This window comes from Falco naumanni, chromosome 8, assembly GCF_017639655.2.
Source record: "Falco naumanni isolate bFalNau1 chromosome 8, bFalNau1.pat, whole genome shotgun sequence".
In the NCBI taxonomy this organism is placed as follows: domain Eukaryota; kingdom Metazoa; phylum Chordata; class Aves; order Falconiformes; family Falconidae; genus Falco; species Falco naumanni.
Genome location: NC_054061.1, coordinates 32,563,672 through 32,589,634, shown reverse-complemented (window position 1 = coordinate 32,589,634; position 25,963 = coordinate 32,563,672). Strand labels below are relative to the sequence as shown.

At 39.8% G+C, this 25,963-nt stretch overlaps 1 protein-coding gene across 2 annotated transcripts; it reads right to left on the bottom strand.

The window, feature by feature from the left end:
• Positions 1-1,200: 1,200 nt before the first annotated feature.
• Positions 1,201-24,910, bottom strand: CFAP221 (cilia and flagella associated protein 221). 2 transcript variants are annotated; one of them, XM_040604098.1, is made up of 24 exons: positions 24,728-24,910; positions 24,161-24,261; positions 23,074-23,160; positions 22,873-22,968; positions 22,291-22,391; positions 19,809-19,912; positions 17,537-17,696; positions 16,895-17,018; positions 16,696-16,807; positions 16,366-16,474; positions 15,693-15,780; positions 13,872-13,961; positions 11,996-12,091; positions 10,444-10,534; positions 8,697-8,824; positions 8,173-8,253; positions 7,057-7,164; positions 6,738-6,914; positions 5,112-5,270; positions 4,612-4,706; positions 3,971-4,060; positions 3,648-3,767; positions 2,249-2,278; positions 1,201-1,637 (listed from the first exon to the last, which is right to left on the bottom strand). In XM_040604098.1, the coding sequence occupies exons 1-24, from the start codon at positions 24,864-24,866 to the stop codon at positions 1,514-1,516; spliced, it is 2,610 nt and encodes an 869-aa protein (XP_040460032.1). In that variant the 5' UTR covers positions 24,867-24,910; the 3' UTR covers positions 1,201-1,513. The 2 variants fall into 2 exon arrangements, with proteins under 2 accessions (XP_040460032.1, XP_040460034.1); XM_040604100.1 differs by lacking the exons at positions 22,291-22,391; positions 23,074-23,160; positions 24,161-24,261; positions 24,728-24,910 and having other exon boundaries at positions 22,873-22,960.
• Positions 24,911-25,963: the final 1,053 nt, after the last annotated feature.

Below are 25,963 nucleotides of genomic sequence, written 5' to 3'. Positions count from 1 at the left end.
ATAGAAAGGAGGTTCATTTCTTTGAAGGCTGGTGGTGTCTACCATCGGAGAATGGAGAAGCATGACTAATTTCCATTGGGATGACCAGGACACTCTGAAGAGAGGAAAGAGGATACTACTGTAACAAAAAGAGAACAACCTTGGTTAATCACCATTGTTTCTGAACATCTATTCCCTCTTTACTAGACATTGAAATTTAGCTAGTGAATAACAGTTTCTAAGAATTATCTATGCTTGATTTAACCTAAACAGTGAATTATGAACTGTGAATGCTTTCACTGTATGAAATGTGAATGTTTTTGTCATGGTCATGTTAAGAAACAGCTCAATTCTTGTTGTGCCTCTTAGAAGATCAAATGCTTTCCTCAAGACTTGCAGAGGAAAAAAGCAATGTGTACCTATTTAAGCAGTTGTTTGTAGTCAGAGAAACTCTGCAGATATCCAGACCTGCATTCTGAACGATCCCTTGCGGATTAGACAGTTAGCAGAAACTTAACAGCTTTTAATTTCTTTGAAGTGAGTAGAGATAGTATGTCACTAGTATAATACAGACTATTCTGCAGCTTTATTTTCAGCCTACTTTTTCATTTTCTATCTCCCTGGGCTTTTTACAGTTTGTCTACACTGATCTCTCTCTGAAATGAACTTTTTTTCTTAGGGGTTTTAAGTATGTCTGGAAAGAAGTATGGCTCCTAGAAACGTACTATGTATTGCTGCACCTTACATGCCTTTTAGTACAGAGGATATCTGCTTTGGAGTGCAAATAGCCTGGACCACTCTTCAAAATGAGCCCTCAACTCACTGCAGATAAAACCAATTTTGTCTGATGTCCAGCTTGCCCACAAGAAAGTAGGAGACATCTCAGCTGAAAGGTGATATGCTGAAGAAATCTCATTTCTTAGAGGAACATACTCCAAGCATTACAGGGCTTTCACAGGGCTCTAGAGTTCATCAACCCAATCCATGCACCCTTTTGCCAAAAGAGCCGTGCATTAAATTAACCCCCTGAACAGCTAATGAGATCTGCTTGGACATTATTTTTGTAGACAGTAACTGTGTTCAAGTCTTTCTTTTCATTAAAAGTCTCAAATGTATGATTTACAGTCATGACTGAGATGTAGTGACTTACCTGCAAAAATTCAAGGACAGGTCATAACTAAAAAAACAAAATCAGAATAATTTGGTCATGAAGACTTTTCACATTTTATTTGAAACCAGTGGGCTGTAAATTAATTACCAAACTATTTTACATGGTAGTACTGTCATTTTCTGGTCCTTCACACCAGGACAAAATGAGCAGGTATGTGGCTGAGGGTTCTCACTGGAGCAATTACTTTGTTTGGGGTAATGATCACAAGCGAGTCCTTGGCAGAGGTGGCATTACTGGTGGTTCTCTTCTCTGCATAAGATGTTGCTGACCTCACTGAACATAAATACATGTAGGTGGGACATAGAAGGCCTCACACATTAACAGGATAAACAGTGCCAAGCCATGGACTTTGTAAAATTACTCTTATCCCAGAATAAGGGTTTTATTAAGTGCTTTCAGCTTCATTTTCTCCACATGTTTTTGAACCTTCTCTCTGAGCTCGTTGTTTTGGGGTTGAAAATGTCCATCTGGATGGTTGTGCAGGTCTCTGCAAGAAGTTTAAAATGTCATTTGTATTTATAATAGCTGGGGGAGCTACTTAGGAATGCTGACAAAAACAAAGGAAGAGACACACATCATTCCTCTCTTTTTTTAAAATGAACACAGAGGGTATTCCATTACTTATGCAGAATGGAAAATGAATGAAACTGTGAAAAGAACATTCACTTTTGGCTTGTCCAGTTAGTAAAGCTAACCATCTGATAGGTAAACACATACCAGACTGAGTTTTACGTTTTATTTATGAAGGAACATATGCTGCAATGGCCAGAACTAGAGCATCCACATGAAAAACTGATTTGCCTTAAGGATAAAATGCTGAAACGGCTGGAGAGGAGCAATGTGATATCTGTCATCTGGTGAAACACCACCCCACTGATAACAACAAAGAACCTTCCAGTGACAAAAAAAATGGATTGAGGCTTCATTGTTTACTAATAATTCTTCGTTTCCTTCTTTACAAAGCCAAACAAATAGGGAAGGTTTCAACAAGTAAGTATAAATACCCAGAGGTGTTTAATACAGAAAAGCATTTTTATTTTTTAAGGAAACATCTAAAACTTCAAAAAGAAAGATCCTTATGATTATAAAACTACTTACCCAGGAAAAGCACCATCCAACACTGTATCACTGTGGAGAAAAAGGCCACCCTTTAGTTACACAAGCCAGCCCAAATGCCCATGTTCTGACAAGCATAGTGTCATAACATGCAAAAAACAGCACTTAGTCTGACACATTTGTGCTTTTAGAGCAAATTATTTTCAATCAATGCTGTAGTAATCACAATACAGCAATCAATGTTTTGTCAGAGAGCTCATAATATGCAGCACTGTTTTTAAGTTTAATGGCTGACAGTTGCATAGGATTTCAATGTCAATCAAATAATTTCCCTCTAAAATTAAAGAAAATGAGACATTCAAATCTTCTGATAGCTCTGAAAGTTCCAGGCTATTATGCACATCCTGACATCTAAGCCACATCACAATCACTTTAAAGAGGGGGCAAACTGTTGGACATAAAGATTAATTGACTTGCTCCAAGTCACACAAGGTATCTGTGAAAACACAGGGTTAGAACTCAGCACATTCTCCTCTGTTGCTCTGCAACCATGTATCCTACCCATACTGCCTACTGCTAAAGCCCACTGTCCTCAGTGTCCCACTTAAGAGCTCATATACCTCCTTGCATCCTTCCTGCAACATCACATACCCCCAGGCTTCACACAGTTCATCCGCTTCTGCTTCCAGCCCCATAGAACTGCCCCATAGAACTGGGAAATGCTGATCTCAGACCACGGTGGTAATCATCAACACCATCAAAGACCCATTTGTCTCTCAGAGCTTTCCTTGTCCTCAGGTTGCCCCTCAGGGTTTTCCTGCTGAGCTGCAAAATCAGGACATTGGCCTGACAGTACGGGAGGCATAGGGCAGAACTTGGCCCTTACAGTGGTCAGTTCACAACATTTTAGGGAGAAGGTAAATCTATGTTTATGAATGTAAGCTATTTTACATGCTGTGCTGTATGCCTAAAACACATTGTGTGTTGGTGGAATGTGAAGCTCAGACAGCAGAGAGAAAATGTGACCCACTCCTAGGAAAAGCCTGAGAAAAAAGCACCATGCCAGGGGAGATTCTAAGGGCTTATTGCTCTGCCAGCATTAGTAAATATCTAACAAAAACGGTCACTGAAAATCAAAAGCCACTGGTCCAAGAACACTGAATATCTCTGTAAGGGCAAGAAAAGTGCCAAATTTAGCTCACATTGATAAAACTGAAGTCAAAGAGACATCCTGGCCAGTGTGTCACATTCACAGCTGCTTTCTGCAGTCTAATCCAGAGAATCACATTTGAAGTGCAAATCTGCTCAAAGTACCAGATCTGTATCCCACTTGTGATGGAGCCCCTACATCACCTCAGTATGACTTTCTACGTGATCTGGATGGGATGCTTGTCTTCAGATTCCCTCTCATTCTTCTTCCCTAATTTCAAATGATACCTACCCTTCTCTTTTTGCTGATTTCTCTTTGCCTTCTTCTGATAGTGCTTCCCCAACTTGTGGAAATAGAGCTCTCACCATCTCTGGAGTAAGAATCATTTTGAACTCAGCTTCATCTGTCTCCCTAAAAATTTGCAAGATGAAGAAGAATTGGGCTTTATCCTTTAAAAAGTGGGGTTTAGCCAACAAAAAACAAAAGTACGTTCTATGCAAGAGGGACTTTGTGCTTTTGCCTTGGAGGATCTCTCAGTACAGGTTTAGACACGTTCATACAAGTGGTTAAGACATAATCAATCACACTGAATACAAAATAGAGGAGAAACTTACTGGTCAGTTATGTTCTCCCTGTCTCTCTCAGGTAAGCCATGCAGCATTGGTGGTACATCTCTTGGAAGCATATCTAAACTGTAAGGATCCCTGTGATGGAAATGGTATTAGTTTAAGATGGGCAGATGGCAACTGCACTAAATATTTATATTTTGAAGCTTCACACAGTAGTTGTAGTTACAATGAAAATTATGTACTTTTAAATATTCCTGGAAAATCTGAGTACACCAGAAACTGCTGTGATATGAGGGAACCTGAGCCCGGGAGATGTTAGCTACCAGATGGGTGCAGGTACCCATAATTAAAGGTTTTACCATTCATACTGCTGCAGGGCAGACAGGGTTTGTACCTCCCAGGGTCTTCTAGCACTGAATCAAAAAGCATTCAGGAAAAATGTTATTGAAAGTCCCAACTGTAACTCTCCTTCCAGGGCTAGGTATTTCCTCTACTTATACTGTTCTTCACCCACCCTTCAAGGAGGTCAGTAGGGGTTTTCCCCATCGGCTTTGGATTTCTGAGCAGCAGTTAATTGCACGCGTAGGCTCACTTTTATCTGTGGGACTAGTTACTGGTCAAATGGAGTAACAGACAGCAGAAACTAGTGCAGGATAGAGGCACTGTATGTTCAAATTCCTTCTTACCTAGCTGTTCTACTTGTCAATGTCGGAGTGTTAGAAAAAGTGGAATACACTACTGGTAAGAATCTTCTCCATTCCATTACTCCGCAAATCACTTCCTGAAATGACAGCCATCAGACCTCTAATACATAATGCAGTGGGGACAGAGGCTTGTAGGACAGAGCATCTGACTTCTTGGCTGAGAACTGAATCTGAGGAGCTGCAGTTCTCCATATTTAAAAGATGCTACCTCCACTGCAAGGTCATGAAAATAAAGTAGATGGTAAAAAGAAGGAAAGAGCAGAGAAATACTAAGGGATAAATAAAAGACATGGATAAAGCTGAACAAGAACAAGTTATTCTGACCCATGTACTGACTATTTAGGTGCATGCATAATTCATATTTGAAAATGTCTTCTATCTAGGATGACTCTTCATCTTCCTTTTTCATTCCTTGGAGCAAATTCTCAGCAAGAAGATATCAAGAAGCCAGGTACTTGTACAAGAAACCCAAAGGGCCATACCTTGTGATGCAGAAATTTCTTTTGTGTGACTGGAATACAGGATCCTTTGGGGCATTCCTTGGTAAAGGTATATTTTGGATGAGGACAAAGATGATATTCAATATTTGTTTCAGAATAGGCCAAAGGAGGTAAAAGTGGAACTAATCCTGGTGTGGGGTTCTAAAAACAAAGAAAGGATTATTTTTAAAACCTGTTATGAGCACCATAAAGAATTTAATTGATGAAAATTCAGTTCTTACAATTAATGTAGTCTCCCCAGATTTACACCTTTGTCTCATTGTGACTGTTCTGTTCCGTGTGACCCTTCATTTCCTGTCTCTTGTCATCACAGACCCATAATCTGCCTGGTTTATCCATGTTCTCTGCTGTCTAAAATACAGCAATTTAGGTGTTGTCTCCAGGTTTGGAAGAAAAAACTATTGCCTGATTATTCCAAACTTCATTGCTGATTGTCTGAACAATTTAAAATCCAAGAATGCAAACTGGCCTTGCTGTGGTGGAAGCTAGTGAGCGTTTTGCCAGCTATTTCACTGCACTAGCATCTGTTCCTGAATGAATTCTAACGCTGGGCAGTTTAGGATCGGACTGTGTCTGGTTCTTACACTGACATAACAGAGGAATGAAAGAGATGCATAGAGGATCTCATCAGCAAGTCCGCTGGAGTCCTGGCTGCATGCAGTGAGGGCAAGTCTATGCCATATATGTTATGCCAAGATCACCAGACTAGCACACTAGGCTCTGAGCCATTGAATCTAAGTAATGCTGACAGACAGAGCCACCCAAGTCAGGCACAGTGGCATGCTGGCTTGGAGATGCTGCCATGCACAGCACTTAACTGAGCTATACAGCTGGCTCTTCCTGCTCTGAGACACCTCGGGGACTTTCAGGCTGTACTGCACTGCGCAGGAAATTACTTCCGTAGTTGGTGCCAAGTAGCATAATCTATATGACAATTAAATAACATAAAAACCTCCCACACATGTGGTTGTAATTTTTTTAATCTCTGTGCCTAATAGTTTGGAAATGTAGTTTTGGTATGCTATGAGAACTATTGGAAACTCTAAGGCAGCAGGATGCATTGTGAGCAAAGAGTTTGACTTCACTTTTCTCAGTTTACCTAAGGATCAGGCAGAACTGCAGTCCCCTAGTTGAACAGAAGGACAAGGCTGCACCTGTTCTATCTACCTGGGCAAGAGCACGAGGTTATAGAAGGACTGAGACGACAAGATCATGGCTTTTCTTCCAACATCCAAATGGGGGAAGAAATGGAGAAGTGAGGGGCCCCATGGTGTTCCAGGGAATCCTGGGATCAGTGACCAATTATGGAGTGTGAGACTGGAAGGGTCTCCAGTTCTCTGCCATCATTGGCAACTTTGCCTTATCATCCCCTGCCCTAAACAGATCAAATTCCATTGTAAAGTGAAGCCATGCCCCTCTCTGTGGGCTGAGCTCTGTGACTCCTACCTACCAGGGCCTGCACCTGGAAGGATTACTCTCACTCTGGGTAGTTTTATATACCAATCTGAGTAAGAAAATTGCGCACCAATTCCACATCAGGCTTCTGATAGAACAAACAACTTTTCCCCTTCTTTCTTAGGTTCTTTGTGGTAGTCAACTCCTACTTACAAAAATGCGAAGTGGGTTGCTCTCTGTAGGGTGGACCAAAGCTTGGGGAGGAACCAGTTTTAAGAGGCTGATATTCCTTTCTTCTACATCTTCTGGAGATGGTTTGTAAAAATCCATCCTCTGGGAGACCAGGTTAAGTTGCCCCTCAGGAGAAGCAACTACTTGAATCAACTCATCCTTGAAAAACACAGACATCAAAGGTTTTCAGGGTGTAGTAAGCTTTTTGGTATAAAATGTCAAGACAAAACTAAACAAATAATGTAGAAATGTAGGGTGGAGAGTGACTTCAGCCAAGTTTGTATTTGAGATGATTCATTACCTGGGCTCCCTGCCTCAGTGGTCGGGAAAGTTTTCGAGGCTTGTAACTTGTGGCCGCATAGTGTGTATCAAATGGTTGATACTTCATAATGCTGGAATGCTGAGGAACCTAAGTGCAAAGAAAAAAAATGTGCTGCAGGAGACGACAATAATCACTTTGATTAACTCATAGATCATCACAGACACATCACGTCTCTGTGGTAAAAGATACTTGGATCACTATTCTGGAACATGGTATATGAACAAAACTTCAAGAACCCATACTTCACCAGGAGAAGCTGGGTGTGTGCATAAAGGAATATTTCCATTCTTTTCTATGAAAGAGCATGGATTTAATGGTTTCTTGATCAAATATACTGTACTTAATGGAGTGGAGAAAAGCTGTGTTAAGTAATATACATAACACTGACAGATGAACCAATGCGTAATAAGGGGAAAAGACACTACAAGAAAGCTTCTAGACTTCTACACCACCTGAAAAAAAAGAACGTGGACATTGAGCCAAAATCTGCATTGACTCAAACTTAAGGAAATATTTTTACTGGGATGGGGTGCAGAATTTGAACTTTTGCTATGCAAAAATTGGAGAGAAAAGGGTTTAGAAGTCAGGAGGAAAAAAAAAGTTTCTGTACTCACAAAGTTGAAAAAACATTACTTATTTCAAGAAGGAGAAGTTCCCATTTCCTATACAGGAATGAAGGAACTAAGCATGAAGAACAGGATGCCAAATAAACAGAAGACTTCCACTACTTTGTAAAAGGAAGGACCCTTTTACAATGTCGCTTTTATAAAACTGTAAAACCAAAGGAAAAACTGTGTAGTGTGCAGGGCTTGCAGTATCATCATTCATAGAAGGATTTTTGTTGCTTGAGTTATTATAATTTTGGCTGAGGTGATTCACCTCTCTGTCTGGAGGGGACTATTGCCAACTATAAGCTTGTTACTTATGGAAACAGGTGAGATTTGTTTTTAATAAAAGCATGCTAATCATACAGCCATATTAAGGCAACATTTCTACTGAGCTACACACTGGGGCCACTGAATCAGGCAGAAAACGTGTCCAACTGGATTTCTGGAAGAAAATCATGATACAGTTGAGGGAGCTGTACTGACTTACCTTCAAATCATAAAAAGGAAGAATGTGTCTGACTGTCACATCTACAGATTCGATAGGAACTAGGCCAAGAGCATCAGGTGCCTGAAAGAATACAGTATTTAAAACTCAGTAATATGGTGGGCACTTTGTTTTGCATTGGCAGCAATCCATCATCACAGCTACTTGAAAATATATGGAAATAATTATGCAAACATTTTGTTTGATATTTCTCCTGTCCTTTCTTGGACTTCAGCATTTCAGGGTTTTTTCATTTCTTTTATTCTGCAAAATCATGGATGTTAGCTAACTCTGGTCGTTAATGTATTAATCAGAACTTTAAAATGCAATTAAGACAATGCAAAGATTTTAATTTTTTTACTGCTTTCAGCAGTACCCTCAAAAAATCTGAAGTCCTGAATTAATTTGTCAGAACCCCAGAGCACCAATCACATTGTGAAATTTTAACAAAGGCAGTACTAGGTCTTGGGCCAGTGTCTTCAACAAAATTCTGCCTTGAGTGTTACCATTTCAGTTACTATACTTACCAAGTCACGGTGCAATTCATGGGAACTGTAAAATGGGAATTCAAAAGGCAATATACGATCTTCAGATATGCTGGAAGAAAAGCCCTCACATTTTTCACTCTTCTTTTGTTTGCTGAAACTCCTGCTTTCTGTCATGAATGGAAAGCAAATACAAAGATTTTGTAATATATCTTAATACACCATTTCAGAAATAGAATCAAGACATATTTAACATCTTCCTAAGACAGATGTGTCTAGTAATTTTAATATAAGAAGTAAGGTAATATTTCTTAAAGGCTTTGAATGCCTTATCTACAAGATAACAGGCACAATACCTTGACTAGCGGACAGATCTAATTTCCCCTTTTCTAAAAGGACATTACAGCCTATTCATTCCAGCATGGTTCTCTAACTCATTCCGCTCAGCCAGGCAGAAACAAGTCGGAAGGCCTCTCTTACACTAACTGCCATTCACCTTCTACCAGAAGCATCTCTGCAGGTCCTGCATACTAGGAATTACAAGTGCCAACTTGCAGAGGCAGGAAAAGGCCTGACATGCAAAGGTGCTTCAGCAGTTGTCAAATGGTGTGTGTACAAGGGAGTGGGAAATAAGAGACACAAATTCTCTTTTGTCCCCAGTGTACCCAACTGTGACTTCCATCCAAGGTCAGTTTCATTCTATGACTATTAAAGAACAAGTGACTCTTCCAAGCCAGCACTTCCATCTCACTGAAAAGTGACTGCTTGAAAGCACTTGTATGAGAAACCAATAAGGAGGAAAACTCAACCCAGTACAGGCCACCTAGCCATGTATCTCATGCTTCCTACTGTCTCATTTCACTGAGTTCAGATATCTTGCCTTCATCATACTGAGGTGTCTTTCCATCTTCCACCCCCCCCATGCAATAAGCTCCTCTTAACCTATGACTCGAACCTCTTGGGCTCCACCTGATCTGTTTACCCACCTCTCTGTTTTTCATATAGTCCCATCTGCCCTCTCATTGTTCCTCAGCTCTTTAAGTTGAATCACAGAAGTTATTCCAGCAGGGTTGGAAGGGACCTTTAAAGATCTAGTTCCAGGGGCAGAGACATACCTATCACTAGATCAGGTTGCTCAAAGCCCCATCCAATCTGACCTTGAACACTTCCAGTGATGGACCATCCACAACTTCTGCCCTATTATTAAGCAGATAAGTCATAAGGTTTCTAAGAAGAGTTAATCACATTTTTAAAATCTGGTAAATAATGTGCATGAAAAACAGATGTATTTTGAGTACAGCCATTCCTACCTGTTGTGATAGAACAAGGAGTAACAGTTTTAAACTAAAAGAGGGTAGATTCGGACTAGAGATAAGGAAGAAATTTTTTACGATGAGGGTGGTGAAACACTGGCACAGGTTGCCCAGAGAGGTGGTAGATGCCCCATCCCTGGGAACATTCAAGGTCAGGTTGGCTGGGGCTCTGAGCAAGCTGATCTAGTGACAGATATGTCCCTGCCCCTGGAACTAGTTGGAACTAGATCTTTAAAGGTCCCTTCCATAGATGTCCCTGCTCGTTGCAGGGGGGTTCAAATTGGCAACCTTTAAAGGTCCCTTCCACCCCAAAACTATTCTATGATTCTACCTTGTCACACTTCTCTTTTTTGCTGGAAGACTCCTTTGTAAGAACTCTGTCTTTACCTTTATATGTAATGCACCTGACACACTGCAGTACAACCTGAATTATCATAATTCATGGACAAATACCAACTTGTTCTTCTACTCCTTACCAGAGACAGAGCCTTCCTCCAAACCTCTGGCTTCTTTGGTTAGCCCACGGAATAGAAGCAGTAAACGATTTAGCCGAATCTGAATCACAATCTGAGAGAATGATTTTAAAGTTTATAATTAAGCCAAACACTCTAAGTATAGCCAGAGAAATATACATACATTACAACTGTATTTATTCTACAGAGCTGACTTAGACATCTCTATTTCAGAATTTTTACTATTGTTTTCTGTTCAGGAGGGAGAAAATGGGGAAGCAGAGATGAAGAATGGATCTCAACTCTGCAGTGCCGTTACACAACAAAACCAGTTCAAACCATTTAGTATTACAGGTCAGACTTCTTTTGGCTAGATCCTTCAGCTGTGTCTACTGGTATATACAGATTTAACAATGGGTAAACAGTCAGTTGATCAGGGTCATATGAATACTTGGGGCTCTGTGAATGAGAAGAATAAGTAGTAACCTGCACTGTGCAATTTGCCTAGCACCACATATCGCAGGGTAACGATGAAAAATCGTAGGTTTTAATACTGGAAGGGGCCATTTAGCCACCTCTTTATTTGTGCAATACAGGAAAGAGCATTTCATTTCAGGACCTACGTATCGAGCCTAATACTGTGAATGGATTGGAGAAGAGTATCTAAACTAAATACTAGGAGAGCATGAAATTTCCATATTGCTTGCTACATTTAGATTTACTGGGAAAAGAGCCATGAAGATGCATAATAATATTTAAACCCAATGAGATAAGTGATTTTACTGGTTAGTCTTTATCTTCCACATTGGAAGGGATCTTAGAAGGTCCTAGTCCAACCTCGTGCTCCAAGCAAGGTCAGTGATGAGATCAGACCAGGTTGCTCAGGGCTTTATCCCGTCTGGTCTTGGAAACATCCAAGGATGTAGACTGTACAGCCTCTCTGGGCAACCTGCTCCAATGATTGACTGTCCTCATGGTGAAAAAGGCTTTCCTTACACATGGTCTATGCCTCTCTTATTTGAATTTATGACCATTGTTTCCCATGTTCCCACCACGCACCATTGCAATGATTCTGGCTCCATCACAAATAATGTCCTCGGACATGTTGGAAGGTGCTGCTCCCTCCCTCCACTTTCCCTCTCCAGGCTGAGTAAGTGTGTCCTGACAAAGTCTCCTCACAGAATGAGTGCTCCAGACCCTGACCATCTTGGTGGCTCTACACTGATGATCCAGCTTATTGATGTGTTTCATGACTGGGATGCCAAAACTGGGCACAGTATTCTATATGCATTTTGAAATCTTCTCTTTTTTGTGCAGAAATATTTTTTACTTTTTAAAAAACCCTAAATTTATCTGCATTTGCTCAGTATTGATTGCAATACTAAGCACCAGCAGAACCACCAGCAAATGCAAAACTTACTCCAGATCCTTACTTCCTGGTGAAGTAGGGATGTATTTATCAAACTATCAAATCCCTAGCTAGCTGTGAAGACTCTTTATGTGCTAGTTTGCCCGTTCTTTTGTGCTATTTCCAAGGCATCGTGCCATCACACTGCATTCTGGTTGTTCACGTTACCTTGTATGCTGCTTGTTGGAATTTCCTCAGCATCCTGTTTCTGTTGTCCCAAGTGTCATTACGGAGCAAGTCAAATGTGGGATGGACACCTGGATGCTGCATGGTATTTTTTTTAAAAAAAGAAACAGAAAAGAAAAAGGACATCTCTTTTACAACTATACAAGGGAGGAATTTCCTCCAGCCCAAGCCAATACCTGGCCTGAATCCATATGTTATTTCTGAACACTGGAATTAAGTCAAGTGAAAACGTTTGCAGTATTGGCATTTAACCAGAAGCCTTTACTGTAGGGCTTAATGGGAGGTAATCACCAAATATTTGCAGATACAGTACGGGGAATGCAGAGATAATGTAGCATGGTCTGCATCCACACAAATGAAAACCACACACTAGGATTTAACTGCAAGACTGTTGTGGTTTAACCCTGGCCGGCAACCAAGCCCCACCCAGCTGCTCACTCACTCCCCCCACAGTGGGATGGGGGAGAGGATCGGAAGAGTGAAAGTGAGAAAACTTGTGGGTTGCCATAAAGACAGTGTAATAGGTAAAGCATAAGCTGTGTACACAAGCAAAGCAAAATGAGGAACTCATTCACTACTTCCCATGGGCAGACCGGTGTTCAGCCATCTCCAGGAAAGCAGGGCTCCATCACGCATAATGGTTTCTTGGGAAGACAAACACTGTAATGCTGAATGCCTCACCCTGCCCCTTCTCCCAGCTTATATGTACTCAGCATGACATCATATGGTATGGGATATCCCTTTGGCTAGTTCGAGTCAGCTGTCCTGGCTATGTCCCCTCCCAGTTTCCCAGTTGTGCCTCTCCAACCCTCTGACTGGCAGGGTCTGAGAAATTGAAGAGTTCTTGCCTTAGTATAAACATTACCTAGCAACAACCAAAAGTGTCAATGTGCTACCAGCATTGTTCTCACACCAAAGCTAAAACACGACACTGCACCAGCCACTAAGAAGAAAATTAACTTTGCCTCAGCCAAAACCAGGACAAATACGTGGGCAGTCAGACAGTGGGATGAATGGACTAGGTCTCTATTGATTACACACTTCATCCCGCACAGATGTCAAGTTGGGACATAGCTGTAGGGGCTCAGACCAGGGGCCCAGCAAAACCAGTATCCTGTGTCTCCAATAATGGCTGATAGCACATACTACAGAAGGGCAAAAGGCTGGGGTAAACTTAAGAATGATAATTTCTCAGAATAACCTCCTCACATGTAGTGAGGTCTGGCTCTGGACATACTTGAGGCAGAAGTGATGTCTCTAATGCCTTAAATTGTTGGAACACTCTTTGAACACAAGTAAATCTCACCAATTGCCTCACCAAACAATTTTCAACACTTTGTAACAGGTGTATAACAACAGACCAACTCCCACAGCTATTATGTTCCTCAAGAAGGCAGCAGTTCATATTGTTAACATTCAAAGTTCCTTTAGTAGCTCAATAATCCTAGGAAATGGATCTTAGGAAGTACCTTACACCACAGAGAAGGACAAAAAAAATCTAAGTACCAGAAAGGCTCCTGTCAGTCTGAGCTGCAAGTAAAGGTTGCAAATCTTGTGATATGCTTAACCTTAGGTTTAGGCATGAGAAAACTACTCCTGAGAGACCTTTCAGAAGCAAGCAATATGAATCTCAGGTTAGGCCTGCAGATTTCCACTTGTCTCTCATATTAGATCAGAACATCAGAAGCTAAGTTGTAGCACAATGCTTGCCCTACTGTACTAAAAGTAAAATGGGAAATAAGACACTAACACGGAAATAGGAATATTAGGAGGAAAAGTATTCAGTGTCAAATATTTACTTAGTTAGCTTAGTAGGTGATAATAACATATAGCAGGCAATAAAAACACATAAACAAACCTGGTCAACAGGGCGGATAACACGTCTGAAAGCAACTTCTACTTCATTCCTCTGAAACTCCTGTTCTATGATAGGATCTCCTCTTTGGATCTAATTTGTCGCCAGGATGAACAATCACATTAGTACAAAACATTTAGTGTATTCTTTCCTCCCTGACAATTAGTGAAATAGTGGAGCTCACTTACAATGTAACGTTTGCAGGGAGCTTGACAAAACAGACTTCATTCCCTTCTAGGGCGTGATTATTGCAAGCCTTGAGCAAGTCAAACAAAGTAAAATAATGTCTTTTTGGGTCTGAGTTTCAACCAGATCTCTGCCCTAATGAAACACAGTTTGCTTTGCATAGCCAGAATCAGCAAGAGAGGGGTTACAGAACCAACAGCATAAGTTAGCACCTGAACAAATCTTCCCAGATGACAGCACTACAGAAATTTCCTGCAGCTTTCCCATGTTCTGTGAACATCTCTGTCATGGTTTCCAATGGTGCCAGCTCAATCTGTTCATGTGTGAAACAGTTTACTACTGATATCAGTTCACCTCTTTGAGATCCTCTCAAAGTGTTCAGGCATGCTGGATGAATACCAGTGCTTCTTTTCATCATGCCTCTTCCATCCCAGTCCTCCTTACCTATGGTTTCATTTCCCGGATACCATTACGTCTTAAACAAAGACCTTGGGGTTATTCTGTAGGGCAAAAGTCCCATGATTTTCACGGGCTGAGATTTTAGTTAATACAATGGAAGACAGACCAGTTAAAGGTCTCCAGGACAACCACTCCCAGGCTGTATAACATAGTGGCTGCTTGAGCAAATAAATGATGGAGGGATAATAAATATTCTGTGAGGCCTCATGACATTCAAGGTGAACAAACTGACAGCATGAGCAAAAATACGCCTCGGTCAGAAATGCATGGGGGCAACTGTGAAACCCACCAGAGATCTCCACAGCCCCTATGGCCAACAGGTAAGTAAATAAATGTTTTTAAACAAAGCTAACATACATCTGATTTAGTGATACAACAATCTCACAATTTAGATCCTTTTTTTGCTGACTTCCTCCTTTGTTAGTATTAAATACAATGTTTAAATTAATTCACAGTGCCTAATTCAATGTATAAATCAAGCCTTTACCCTATCTATAAATAATTTTACTCCCATAAACAGCTCCTTGGAAGTCAGTGGGATGTCAGAAGCTACCTGAATGTCCAGAAGGCAGGATAAGAGGGACAAACCCCACCTGTCCCTGAGGGCTGTGCCATACAGGGAGAAATATTTCCTGCCACCAGGTATTGCTGCTGTCACCCTCATGGAACATGACCCACAGTCTGGGGTGACTGGAGGAAACCAAAGAGAGGGGGGGCAAAGGTGTAGAACAACCTGATGAATTATTTCCCCATGGCTCTGTGTGAGGGTAATGACCGGGTTTAGCTTTTGGTTGTGAGCAATTCAGGACATTAGCTCTTCAGAGAGGTACAATAGAAACAGAAGATTGGATGCTGCCATGATGCTGCCAGACTTACACTCCAAAGCTGCACTGTGATGCAGCTGGGTGCAAATCTGCTAGGTTGGGCAAATATCTCGTTACATTTCCATTAATAACTTATCCTCTCCATCTACCTCCAAGATAAAACCACCTCAGAAACAGTGATACACAGGCATAATAAAGATATAACTGCAGTAAGAAGTACAGCTAGTATAGGTTTGCACTGATGTATAAAGAAAAACTGAAGACACAGAGAGCTCGATACAATTCACTAGTGCACTGTGTAGTCTGAAAATATAAATTTGATTTTAGATTTATAGAAAAAACAACAAAGACTAACCTTGTACTGCTCTTCTTCCCTCCGTCGGTTTTCAAGAATCTCTTTTTTAAATTCCAGAGACATTGGATCTTTGCCTTTATGAACTTGCCTGCATTTACAGTGGAGGCAAGAAAAACGCTTTACTTAATGCACAGTTTGCTTTATTTAAAGACTAACAGACTTATTACCCTCTTCCTAAGGCATCTAGAGGTCTGTAACATTCAGCATAAAGGTAGATCTCTGGATTGCAAATGAAATCACAGTGTGCTTACAGACACAATTTAAGTGTTTTGCTTTAGGCCGTTTGATGTATATGTGCACTTCTGTTCACTCCATTACACATTTTAGCCTTGATTTATTGCCAACCATGATAAAAGCTTCCCTTGCCCTCAAGGCCACAAGATGAGATGCCTGAGAATAAGGTTAGGTGAACAAGGTTTTCAGCAGGTTTCTTTCTGAATGTAACCATTATACAATCAAAGACCTCATTGGGTACTAGTATGGATCACTACTGAGACTGCTTTTAGGCAGAAGAGAAAAAAATGGAAGTAAACCAACAGTAACTTAGCTGTAAACCAGAACTATCAGGATATGAAATGGCAGAATTATGCATTAGTGGATATTGCATACATCACTCATAGAGGCCTTAGTTAAGCAAACCCCAGTGTTGTTAATGTGGTTAACTAACACTTACCACTTCAGATAATTTGCTGCTTCTTCCTGAATATTTTGTTTGACTTTTAAGTGAAATATGGCTTCCTTCATCTGTCTTGTTTTTATCCCTTCAGTGCCTTGGCAAAGAGCTGCAGGAATATCAGAAGGCCATATCACACATCAGACTAAATTGAATTTTTATTTGGGAAATCCACCCATTACGATAACTGAATTCATTAATACATAAAGCTAAGGTGAGACTTCTTACAGGACTACAATGACATCACCTCAGCAATTCTGAAGCTGAGTTCCTCACCAGAAACCTACAAATAACGCTAAAGACCAAGTTTATGCTGCTTAATTACATTACCTTCTTTCAAGTCCTTAATCTTCAATTTGCCTGGTTCCTGATTCAAAACAGTAGCTACAGCATATGGATTTGACAAGTCTGTGGGGAATCTCAGATTCTGGTATTCAATTTCCTATGAGATATAAATTAATAGGAAGAAATAGAAACATGAAAGATTTTCAGCCCAGAAAAGTACTTGTGTGTATTTATCTCTTCACACCTTTACTTTCCGAATAGGACTCGAACGTGGTTGGCTGAATTGGTGTCTTCTCCACACCACAGATTTTCCTGCAGACACAGCTTTTTTCTCTGGACGACTTCGTTGTTTGTCAAAATGTTCTTTTCTAGATGTCAAAAGGACAGATATTGCTCTTATAAGTACTCTGTAAATGGCATATAAGTCTAGTACATGCATTTACATCCCCTTTAGATATAGAAGGAGACTGGAAATTTCTCTCCCATATTACAACTGGAATCAAACTTTCTAATCTTTAGAGTTCAAAAAAATTAGATACAGCCCAAAAGATCTTACTGCTCAAAACCCCCTGTATCTTGCAAGACCTCAGCAATAATTATAACATAGAGCAGGCATAATGGAAGCTGAGGATGCTCAACACTTCTTTAAGGACATGTAATTTCTCATTACTTTTATTTTGGTACAGTTTCACTTCACATAGATTAAGGGCGTTCTGAGCAAATGATGTAAGAAAGCAGGTACATGTATTAACAGTTGAAACACATTACTGTATTTTAAATCTCCATAGATACAAATGCTTAAAATGATTCCAGCAAAATGGCACTAAATCCATGAAATTTTTTAGCATTGGGCAAAAATACTCAAAGGCCTGTCAGCCACACATACATTAGACCCAGATGCGGTGTTGATGTTCCTGTGAATACACAAATATAGGGTTTTGAATGAAACTGTGAAATCCGTAACTGCATTGTCATTTGTGCTGTTCCATACTCAAGTGGGGAGTATTTCACAGTTACTTCCACTTTCCCATTGCCTGGAATGATTCCTGTGATTAGAGGAGAAAACCAGTAAGAGTCCATCTAATGTTAGGTCACTTAAGTATGCTGAAATTGATTCTGGACTACATTTTTTTAAAACAATATTAACGTTTGAATGGATGGCAGCAGGCCTGGAAAATATTTCAAATCTTAAAGTGTCTTTCAAGAAATATCCATTGCCAGATAATGGAAGGTATTTTGCAACAGCAGAGAGATTTGACAGTGAAACTATAATATTTCCTACTGTTATGAAAATTGTTGCCTGTTTATATCTAGAAACTCTTCACTTGCATCTGCCAGTCTTAAATCTCTGGCACTTCCTGCTTTCATGAGCAAAACATTATAAACATATTCCTCTGTGCTCTTCCAAGCTGGGGGAATCATCTGGATTTGATGCGCTACCTGTCACTACTTGGTCTTATTTCCTTATTACCTATTCCATTATTTTTTCAACCACTTTAACCACCCTTCGTATCCCTAAACATTAAGTGCAATCCCAGGATATAGGCCCTGATGCATTTCTGCAACAAGGAATTTATTCAGATCATCAGAAATACTAATTTCTCGTATCTGTAAAGTGACCATTGCCTGGTTTTCTGCATCCTGCAGTTAAAACCAGTTAGTTTCATCGTTGGGTTGGGTTTTTTTGTGTGTGTGTAATTTGTTAGATTATTTCATCACTATCTCAGAGCACAATGGCCTGAACAGGAGCTGAAACTTCTTAGTCCTTTTCAGATGGCCTTCAGCTCCTCAGAGTTTCTAGCTACCAAAGTTTCTGACTTAGTTTTTACTGGGTTAATGTTTTTTTTCTGTAATATTTTTGTTCTCCATACTCCCAATAACTAAGCCAACTTAGAAAGCATGAATTAGTTCCAGCTGCTTTGTCTATGACTGTGCAAAACCCCAAAAACTTCCTGATGAATTTTACTTCTCCCTAGTTACACTAATTTGTTCCTTTCCTCCCTTGATATATCAAAACTTCTTTAAGCACAAAGTAAGAAGGAATATTATCCTGAAAGAATGTCACAAAATAAGGCAGCAGCATAGTTTATCTTTGTGATCCACACATCTGATTGATGGAATCCAACTACTTACTACCCCTGAAGAATGAAAATCCGTCTGACAAGACAGGGCAAATTCATACCATTGTACATACAGGAACAATAGCAACTTTTTTTGAAGTGCATAAATAATCAAAGTTTAAATTCCAGTGTCACAAATGGCGGTAAGCACCAGTTCTGTGAAGATTTTTATTTATTTAGATCTTTATGTATTTTCATGGGACTGACCAGAGTGCCAAAGTGAATTATTCAGCCAGGTCTCAGTCACTTCGGTATTTTTGTCAGAACACCTGAAAACTTACATGCTCCTGCTAGCACCTGGCAAATTTGTTACATAAGATAGCAACTGACCTGCAAACAGTTACATCTGCCTCAAGACAGAGCCCTTTCCAACATGAGGCATGAAAATAGCTGAGCATACTGCAGCCAAAAGTCCCTGCCTCTTGTAAAGCCCATAGACAGAGATCTAGAATGAATCTAATATCCACTGCTGTGCCATGAAACACCTGCAGCAGTGTGTTTTGTGCCCATCACTGTAACAGTTCTTGAAGCAACAGACATAATTCCATCAAATTCTTCTAGACCATGAGGGAAGACAGGTATAGGGATATGTTTGATAGAACAGAGGTCATTTTTATTTCCTCTGTGCCCCCAGTCAAGCAACATGATGCATACCTATTCCACAAAGATATCTGTTCCTTTAATGGGGCAGAAGCCAGACACTCCATGGGGAAAGCTGTGATAAAGAGGTGAGTGCTGAGCTTCCTGCCTCTCTCCTTTCCAAAGGCTGCACCAGCAAAGACAGAAGACAAATGCTGGATGGATGGTTTTGGACGTCCCATGTTTTGCCAGAGGTTGGTAGCTGGGCATTGACAAAAGAAATCTACCGGCCACAGAAGGCTATTTGCCATGAGGCTGTACGTGACTAATATTTATCAGCCTGCATTTACCTGGAAACACTCTGAGGCAAAGGCTTTTTCTGTACAGCACTGAATACACTATCACAAGTAAGTACATTTAATAAATAGAGATTTAACATTTAAAATAAGTTCAATCTACCAAATGTTGGCTGGACAGTGAAGGCTTTGTGGGGCTGAATAAAATCGATGTGGAATTCAAAATCTATTGGACAGCTGCACTGCAACGGGATAACATACTCCTTACTGAAAAGAGAGAAAGGAAGAAATAAATTAATGAAACTACAGTTGATCATCAATTACAAGCTGAACAATTATATTATACACAACATGCACTGAATTTATCTGTGTTCAGAGGGATGGGTTACTTATTTATGTGAAAATAGTCATTCCTCGTTTTTCCAAAAGAGCAAAATATTTCAGATCTTTCACTCAGTGATGAAATAAGAGCTAAATCTTGATTTGAATGCTGGATATTTTACATCTTGACTTACTTTGTCTTACCCATACATAATCTGATTACAGAAAAAATTATAAAATTTAGATTTTAGAAGTTAGTTATATGTATCCTCAAATTCTTACAAACTGCAGTACCTAGCTAGTACAAACAATCCAAACTGGAGCAACAAGTACAGAACCAGAAATCAGCCTTCTCCATGGCCGTCTTTGTGAAAGACGATGAGGAAAGACTATGCAGTCTTCAAAAGTGTTGAAAACTCCAACACATCAGAATGACCAGGCTTTAACCACTGTGGAAATAAGATACCACGGCCTGATTTTCATAAAAGCTCTTTATGTCTCACACAGGTTGTGTGAGGGTATTAGCACATATCTTTTCAAGCTGTCTTACTTTTGTATGTATCTATTTTCATGTACCAAATTGAAACACAAAAGCAGTGGGGTAACACCATATATCATCCTACAAATCAAGACCAGTTTACCCAGGCTTATTTCTGTTCTTTGTAAACTGGCTGAAATCCTATCCTACTGATTAGCAAAGTATGCATGTTATACACAGTGTTTCTTTGGAAAGCACATTTTGAAATGCTTAAGGAAATGATAACAGCAAAGTCCTTTTTTCTGTCCCTTAATATGACCTGTTCATAAAGAAGATGTAACAGCAGACTGGGGAGGCAATTTGTTTTAGGGGACAGTGCAGCTTGTACAGTAGCCAAAGTGCTTTAAAAACAATTATGTCACCTGTTGCCTGATGGACCTTCTGTACCTAAGGAAAAAGCTGAGTGGTAAAATATAGGTCTTATCTGACATTTATGGAAGTAAAAGGCAGTTCTTCCATTGACTTCAGTGGGCTATGGACTGAGCTCATAGTACCCTGGGTTCTGCACAGTACCATGTATTCAGAGAGCTTTAATTTTTTAGGAAATTTTCTAATAGCCTAATGATGAAAAATACTAGTAAAAATTAAGGTTTGAAACCATCAGTTTTCTTTCCAGGAACTCCTCCAAATTCCCTCAGGGGCATCTCTGAGCATCCCTGTTGTGCTGAAAATTTTTCCTATTATTTAAAATTGTCTTTTGTATTCTTTCTAATCTCTTCTCTGTATTCTGAGAGTATGAAAATTCTGTATATTTCAGCACTTGTTACAAAAATGGAGCAAATAAAGAGAATTACATCATGCCTAGAGGCACCCAAAAAATCAGGAGTTATGTTCAGTCCTGTGAGAAAGCTGTAACATCAATTCTAATGGACTCACTAGAGTTTAACAGATTAAAGGATACTAGAAAAGCAAATAAACAAAACCACACAAATGTTCATTCTACAATTCTGGGATCATATTACTGCAGAATTTTGCATTTTCCTTGTATGTGCCTTGCCTATTCATATTTCTGTGCTTCAGTAAAACTAATGAGTTGCTTCCAACTGACAAGCTAAGACAAAATCCAGCTGCTAAGAACTTCAGTTCCTAGAATTCACTCAAATCTTTACACTAACACAGATCACCATAATTACAACTAATATAGTCTATATACTACAGGACTAGACCCTAATCAACAGGATCTCCCTTCTCCTTTTCCCCTCCCCATTTCCTATTCACAATTATTACCAATAACTTCATGAAAACAGTTTTACACCTACGCAACAGAGCAAGATGAAGTCTGTGCCATTTAGAGCTCCACATCAGAAGATTTCAATATTTTTAAATAGAAGAAGCGAATCTAATGACTAATCAATCTGTGGACTGAGGTTAGGTATTTGCTATCACTTATATCTACCATATCTTCATTTCCAGAATGCTTCATCTTGAAAGGAAGATTCATTCACTTAGGACTTAATAATGCTAAAAGGACATAGCACTTGGGAGTGTACAGATTATGGACAGCAGCCATACTGCTTCACCACATGATGAATCAAGTGAGTCAGCAGCAACTTAGACTGAAAACCCAGTTCCATCTATGTATATGCTTAGTTTGTACAGCATTTACTTTCCTGTGAACAAGTGCCTGAAACAGTTCGTATATAGAATTATTTTGCAGTCCAGATGGCAGCTGACTTCCTTAAAGCTTCCAATATGTTAAGCTGTACTTAAGGAATTTTAGGAATCAGATTTTTCAGATTTTGTGCATGTCTCACAAAATGTGGACAAATGTCTATCCTTAACTCACCTCTGACCAACTGATACATCAGACAGATTTATAAATGATGGAAATTCTACAACATCCACAGCAGGGTAAGCATGCACAGGAACAATGAATGTATCATCTCCCTGCAGAAAAAAGGGAGATAAATATTTGTTTCTTACATTGAATAAATATGGAAAGAAAAGGTTTCTGTAGTAGTTGGCCAGTAAGTGGGCACAAAACATCTTCAAGATCATCACCGTGTTGCACCTCAGGATATTGATATTCTACATCCTTTCAGTATCCATCTGTCTTTCCATACTTTCAGCAGCTCTCTAGAGCTCCTCAAAGCCTGCTCAGCTAAGACATTACATCAGAGTTGCACAAAGATTGATCTACTGGCAAAGAGTAACAGAATAAGGAAGATATTTTAGCCACAGCTCCAGGACATTTACAGAGAGAAAAATGTTAAATGCTCAAAATGAAATTATCCAATCCAGACTTACTGGGAATAAATCCATGTGGCTCTAGGAGATTAACTGTACCTTTACTTTATCACTGTCATCATGTCCCAATAGTTGCTTCATTCCATTACAAATGTAAATATATTTTATAATAAATCCTCACCTGACAGTGAATTCGGATGCAGTCATAGTAATAGCGCCACTCATCAGGACAAAAGTCAACAGTAACCACATATGAAAAGCCAGGGACAAGCCGGTGCTAGAAAATGACCCAAAATAAAACAGATGGCCTGTAAAAGCCACTTACGTGACACAAAACTGGTGCTGCATGCAAAAAGCAGTGTGAAGGCTTTCTGACACTTACTGTTTTGTTGTATTTGATCTGAAAATACTTTGTCTGGGGTGGTATTATGTGAAGGTTTGTTACATCACCAGAAATATTTATCAGCTTCTGTAGAACAAAAGAAAGCCAAGACCACAAAACACTTTACAATGTAAGAGGTCAGTTGAGAATGCCAACTGTACATTTTGTAAGATCATTTTTTGTAAGTAATAATTTTTACTTCAGTAAAAATAATTCTGAATATGCTCTGAATTTAAAAGAAATGTATGTAAACTTTGCATTCTGATTTTTTATTCATTGGAACCAATGACAATTCCTTAGGAATAACAGTTTTGCTAAAGAAGATACTACTGTAAGACGCTGCTGCTGAATCAAATTCTGGTCCTGTTTTGTTTATGTGCAAAAGGAACAAAAAATGAAACAACTTATTGACTTTGCTTTTACAGAGGTATGAAACAACAGAAATTATGTAATATTCCATGGTTTTATTTTGGATCACAAAGCAACAAACCTTTGGATGTGACAGTTCAGCCTGCAGAGCCTCCTGCTTCTTGTTTACTTTCATTATATCTGGAGAACCTAGTCCACCATAATCACCCAACCACTGCCTCAAAACACCACATGCGTAAAGAAGGCAGACAAAGGGAAAACAGAGAGAAGGAAATATCCAAACTATTCACAAGGAAAGACAATTAAACCTATGCACCAAGTTTCTTTCCTTAGATTAAATTGCTTTTGGCAGAAAGCCAGAGGTGCTTTCAAAATTTTCCCGCCAGTGAACATGTTTGCAGACCCAGTGATGGCCCAAGTACATTTTGAAAACAATCTCTTATGGAGTTAAAGCATGCATCCTTCATTTATGACATGCAAGTCAGATATCATTAACACTGCTCACAGACACAGGAAACAGAAAGGTAGAGCAGAGACCGCAAAGGACAGTGGTGTATACAGCATGGTACCCGTCTCTTTTGTTACCACAGGGCCACTGATTTTGAGTGCTGCTTTTTGGAGGACTCCATAGAGCAAAAGGCCTCATGACCACAAGCAGTCTACTCAGCTTCTGTTGTCCTCTTATGACCCCCAAGAGGATCCCTGCTCTGACACTTACCAGTATCTGTCGATGACATTTTCCAACTTCATACCCTCCATAGTGTAACACAGCAGGCTCAGCTTGTATAACCTTGCTCTTCTGAAGTTCTGAATAAATCTCTACAGAGACAGATAATAAAACAGGGAGAAAAGGAGACCAGGTGAAATACACATGATGATTGTTACTTACATTGACTAAATATATTTACGTTGTACCCAATGCATTATAGAGGAAAAAAATGAGACAGAGATTACTTCTTCTGTTAAGGGGGCATGACTTTTTAGATGGAAAGTTAAGGCAGCATTTACTATCCCAGCTGAGCCATGATCCTGTTGCCAGTTTATGTCTTGGCATCACAGCTTCAACAAGCCACCCCAAAACTTGAGTCAGCCCAAATGAGTCAGCCAGGATCAGTACAACCACTATTTTCTTTCCTGACTCCTCTTCTACAATTTGGGCTCACAGGAAGACACAATTTAAGCAACAGGATGGGCATTTTGCTTGCAAGTTGCAAAGAAAAATAATAGCAAAGTGCCTCCTAGGATTGCTCTAAGGTGGGGGAACAGTCAGAAGGCAGAAACTTACTCGATTCCAGCAGGTGATTGGGGACAGCATGTCTTTTTTTAGGTTGCTCCACTAGGCTGCCCAGAAGGACACTGGGTATTTTCTTGAAGGATTTCTTAGCGATTGTGATTTCTGTGGAGGCTGATTGAACTACATCCATGTTAGAACAGAAATGAGAGTCTGAATGGTACTAAAATTCTTCAGCACCTGTGGTCAGATCAAAATAACAATGATCAAAATGCCTTCCCTTGCACTGGTAACATCTGTTGCCTAATACTGCCTAAAAACATTTAGGAGCAGGAGTTATTTTTCTTCCTACTGAAGTAGATTACTGTGTGTGTGATAAGTACAAGGACAGAGTGATTCCAGGAAACCCTTTTCCCACTGTAAGCCCTAGCACTTTGCCATGTTCATCTGTTCTAAGGCTTACTGGGGGCATTTGGCTTTCAGCACTGTGTAAAACACCTCTCCCTTCGTGTCTTCCAGCACAGAGAAGAGAAGGCTCTTATGATAATTCCACTATGATTTCTGCAGAGATGTTCTTCTAATCTCTCCTGACTGTTTGGGTTGTTAACTTGCAGACGCATTTCTAGTTTTTAAATATTAATAAGAGGGATAAGAAAATTGGCATGTGAATCTTTTGTTTGGATAGCATCATCTGGGCTATTTGTTTAGTGAAGATAACTGTAAACTCAGAAGGCCATAGGTATTATAGATCCTGTGTTAAGTAAGCACAGTTATCAGAACATAAACTTCCCTAATGACAAGTGCAAATATTACATAATAAGGACACCAGACACAATCCATCCACAAAAATTATCTTCATAAATACAGCACATAGTCCTTGGCTCTCCTATGAACTGGAGAACTGCATGGAGAAAAAGACAAGATACTTTTGGAAAAAGTACTGAGTTCAAAAGCCATGCTGGGTTTTTCTCAACCATCAAGAAGTGGGTTGAAAACCCTTCATTTTGTATTTGTTCTTCATGAACGGGAAGATGGGTGTGCAGCTCGGGATGGTGCCACATTAGTATCAGTGCACCGCTGAACCCATCGAATGCTAGAGAATATAGACTCCTCCTGCCAGGCTCCGGTCACAAGGCACCTTCCTGCTCCTGGAGCAGTGCCACAAAGGCTGATTAGCTGCTCAGACAACAGAATTCCACTGTGTGATCCACACCGTGGCAGCACTTGAAGATTCAACAGTTCCAAAATTGAATTGTTAATACCAGCAGTGGTATTGTGCTTTCTTTGTCA

What these genes read in the sequence shown, in the direction of transcription:
- CFAP221 (XM_040604098.1), bottom strand. Translation starts at nt 24,866, where the DNA reads ATGGATGTAGTTCAATCAGCCTCCACAGAAATCACAATCGCTAAGAAA. An exon ending in CAATCACCTGCTGGAATCGA is followed by an intron (nt 24,262 to 24,727) that starts GTAAGTTTCTGC and finishes CTGTCTCTGTAG; the next exon opens with AGATTTATTCAGAACTTCAG. An exon ending in GCATCCGAATTCACTGTCAG is followed by an intron (nt 22,392 to 22,872) that starts GTGAGGATTTAT and finishes TTTTTTCTGCAG; the next exon opens with GGAGATGATACATTCATTGT.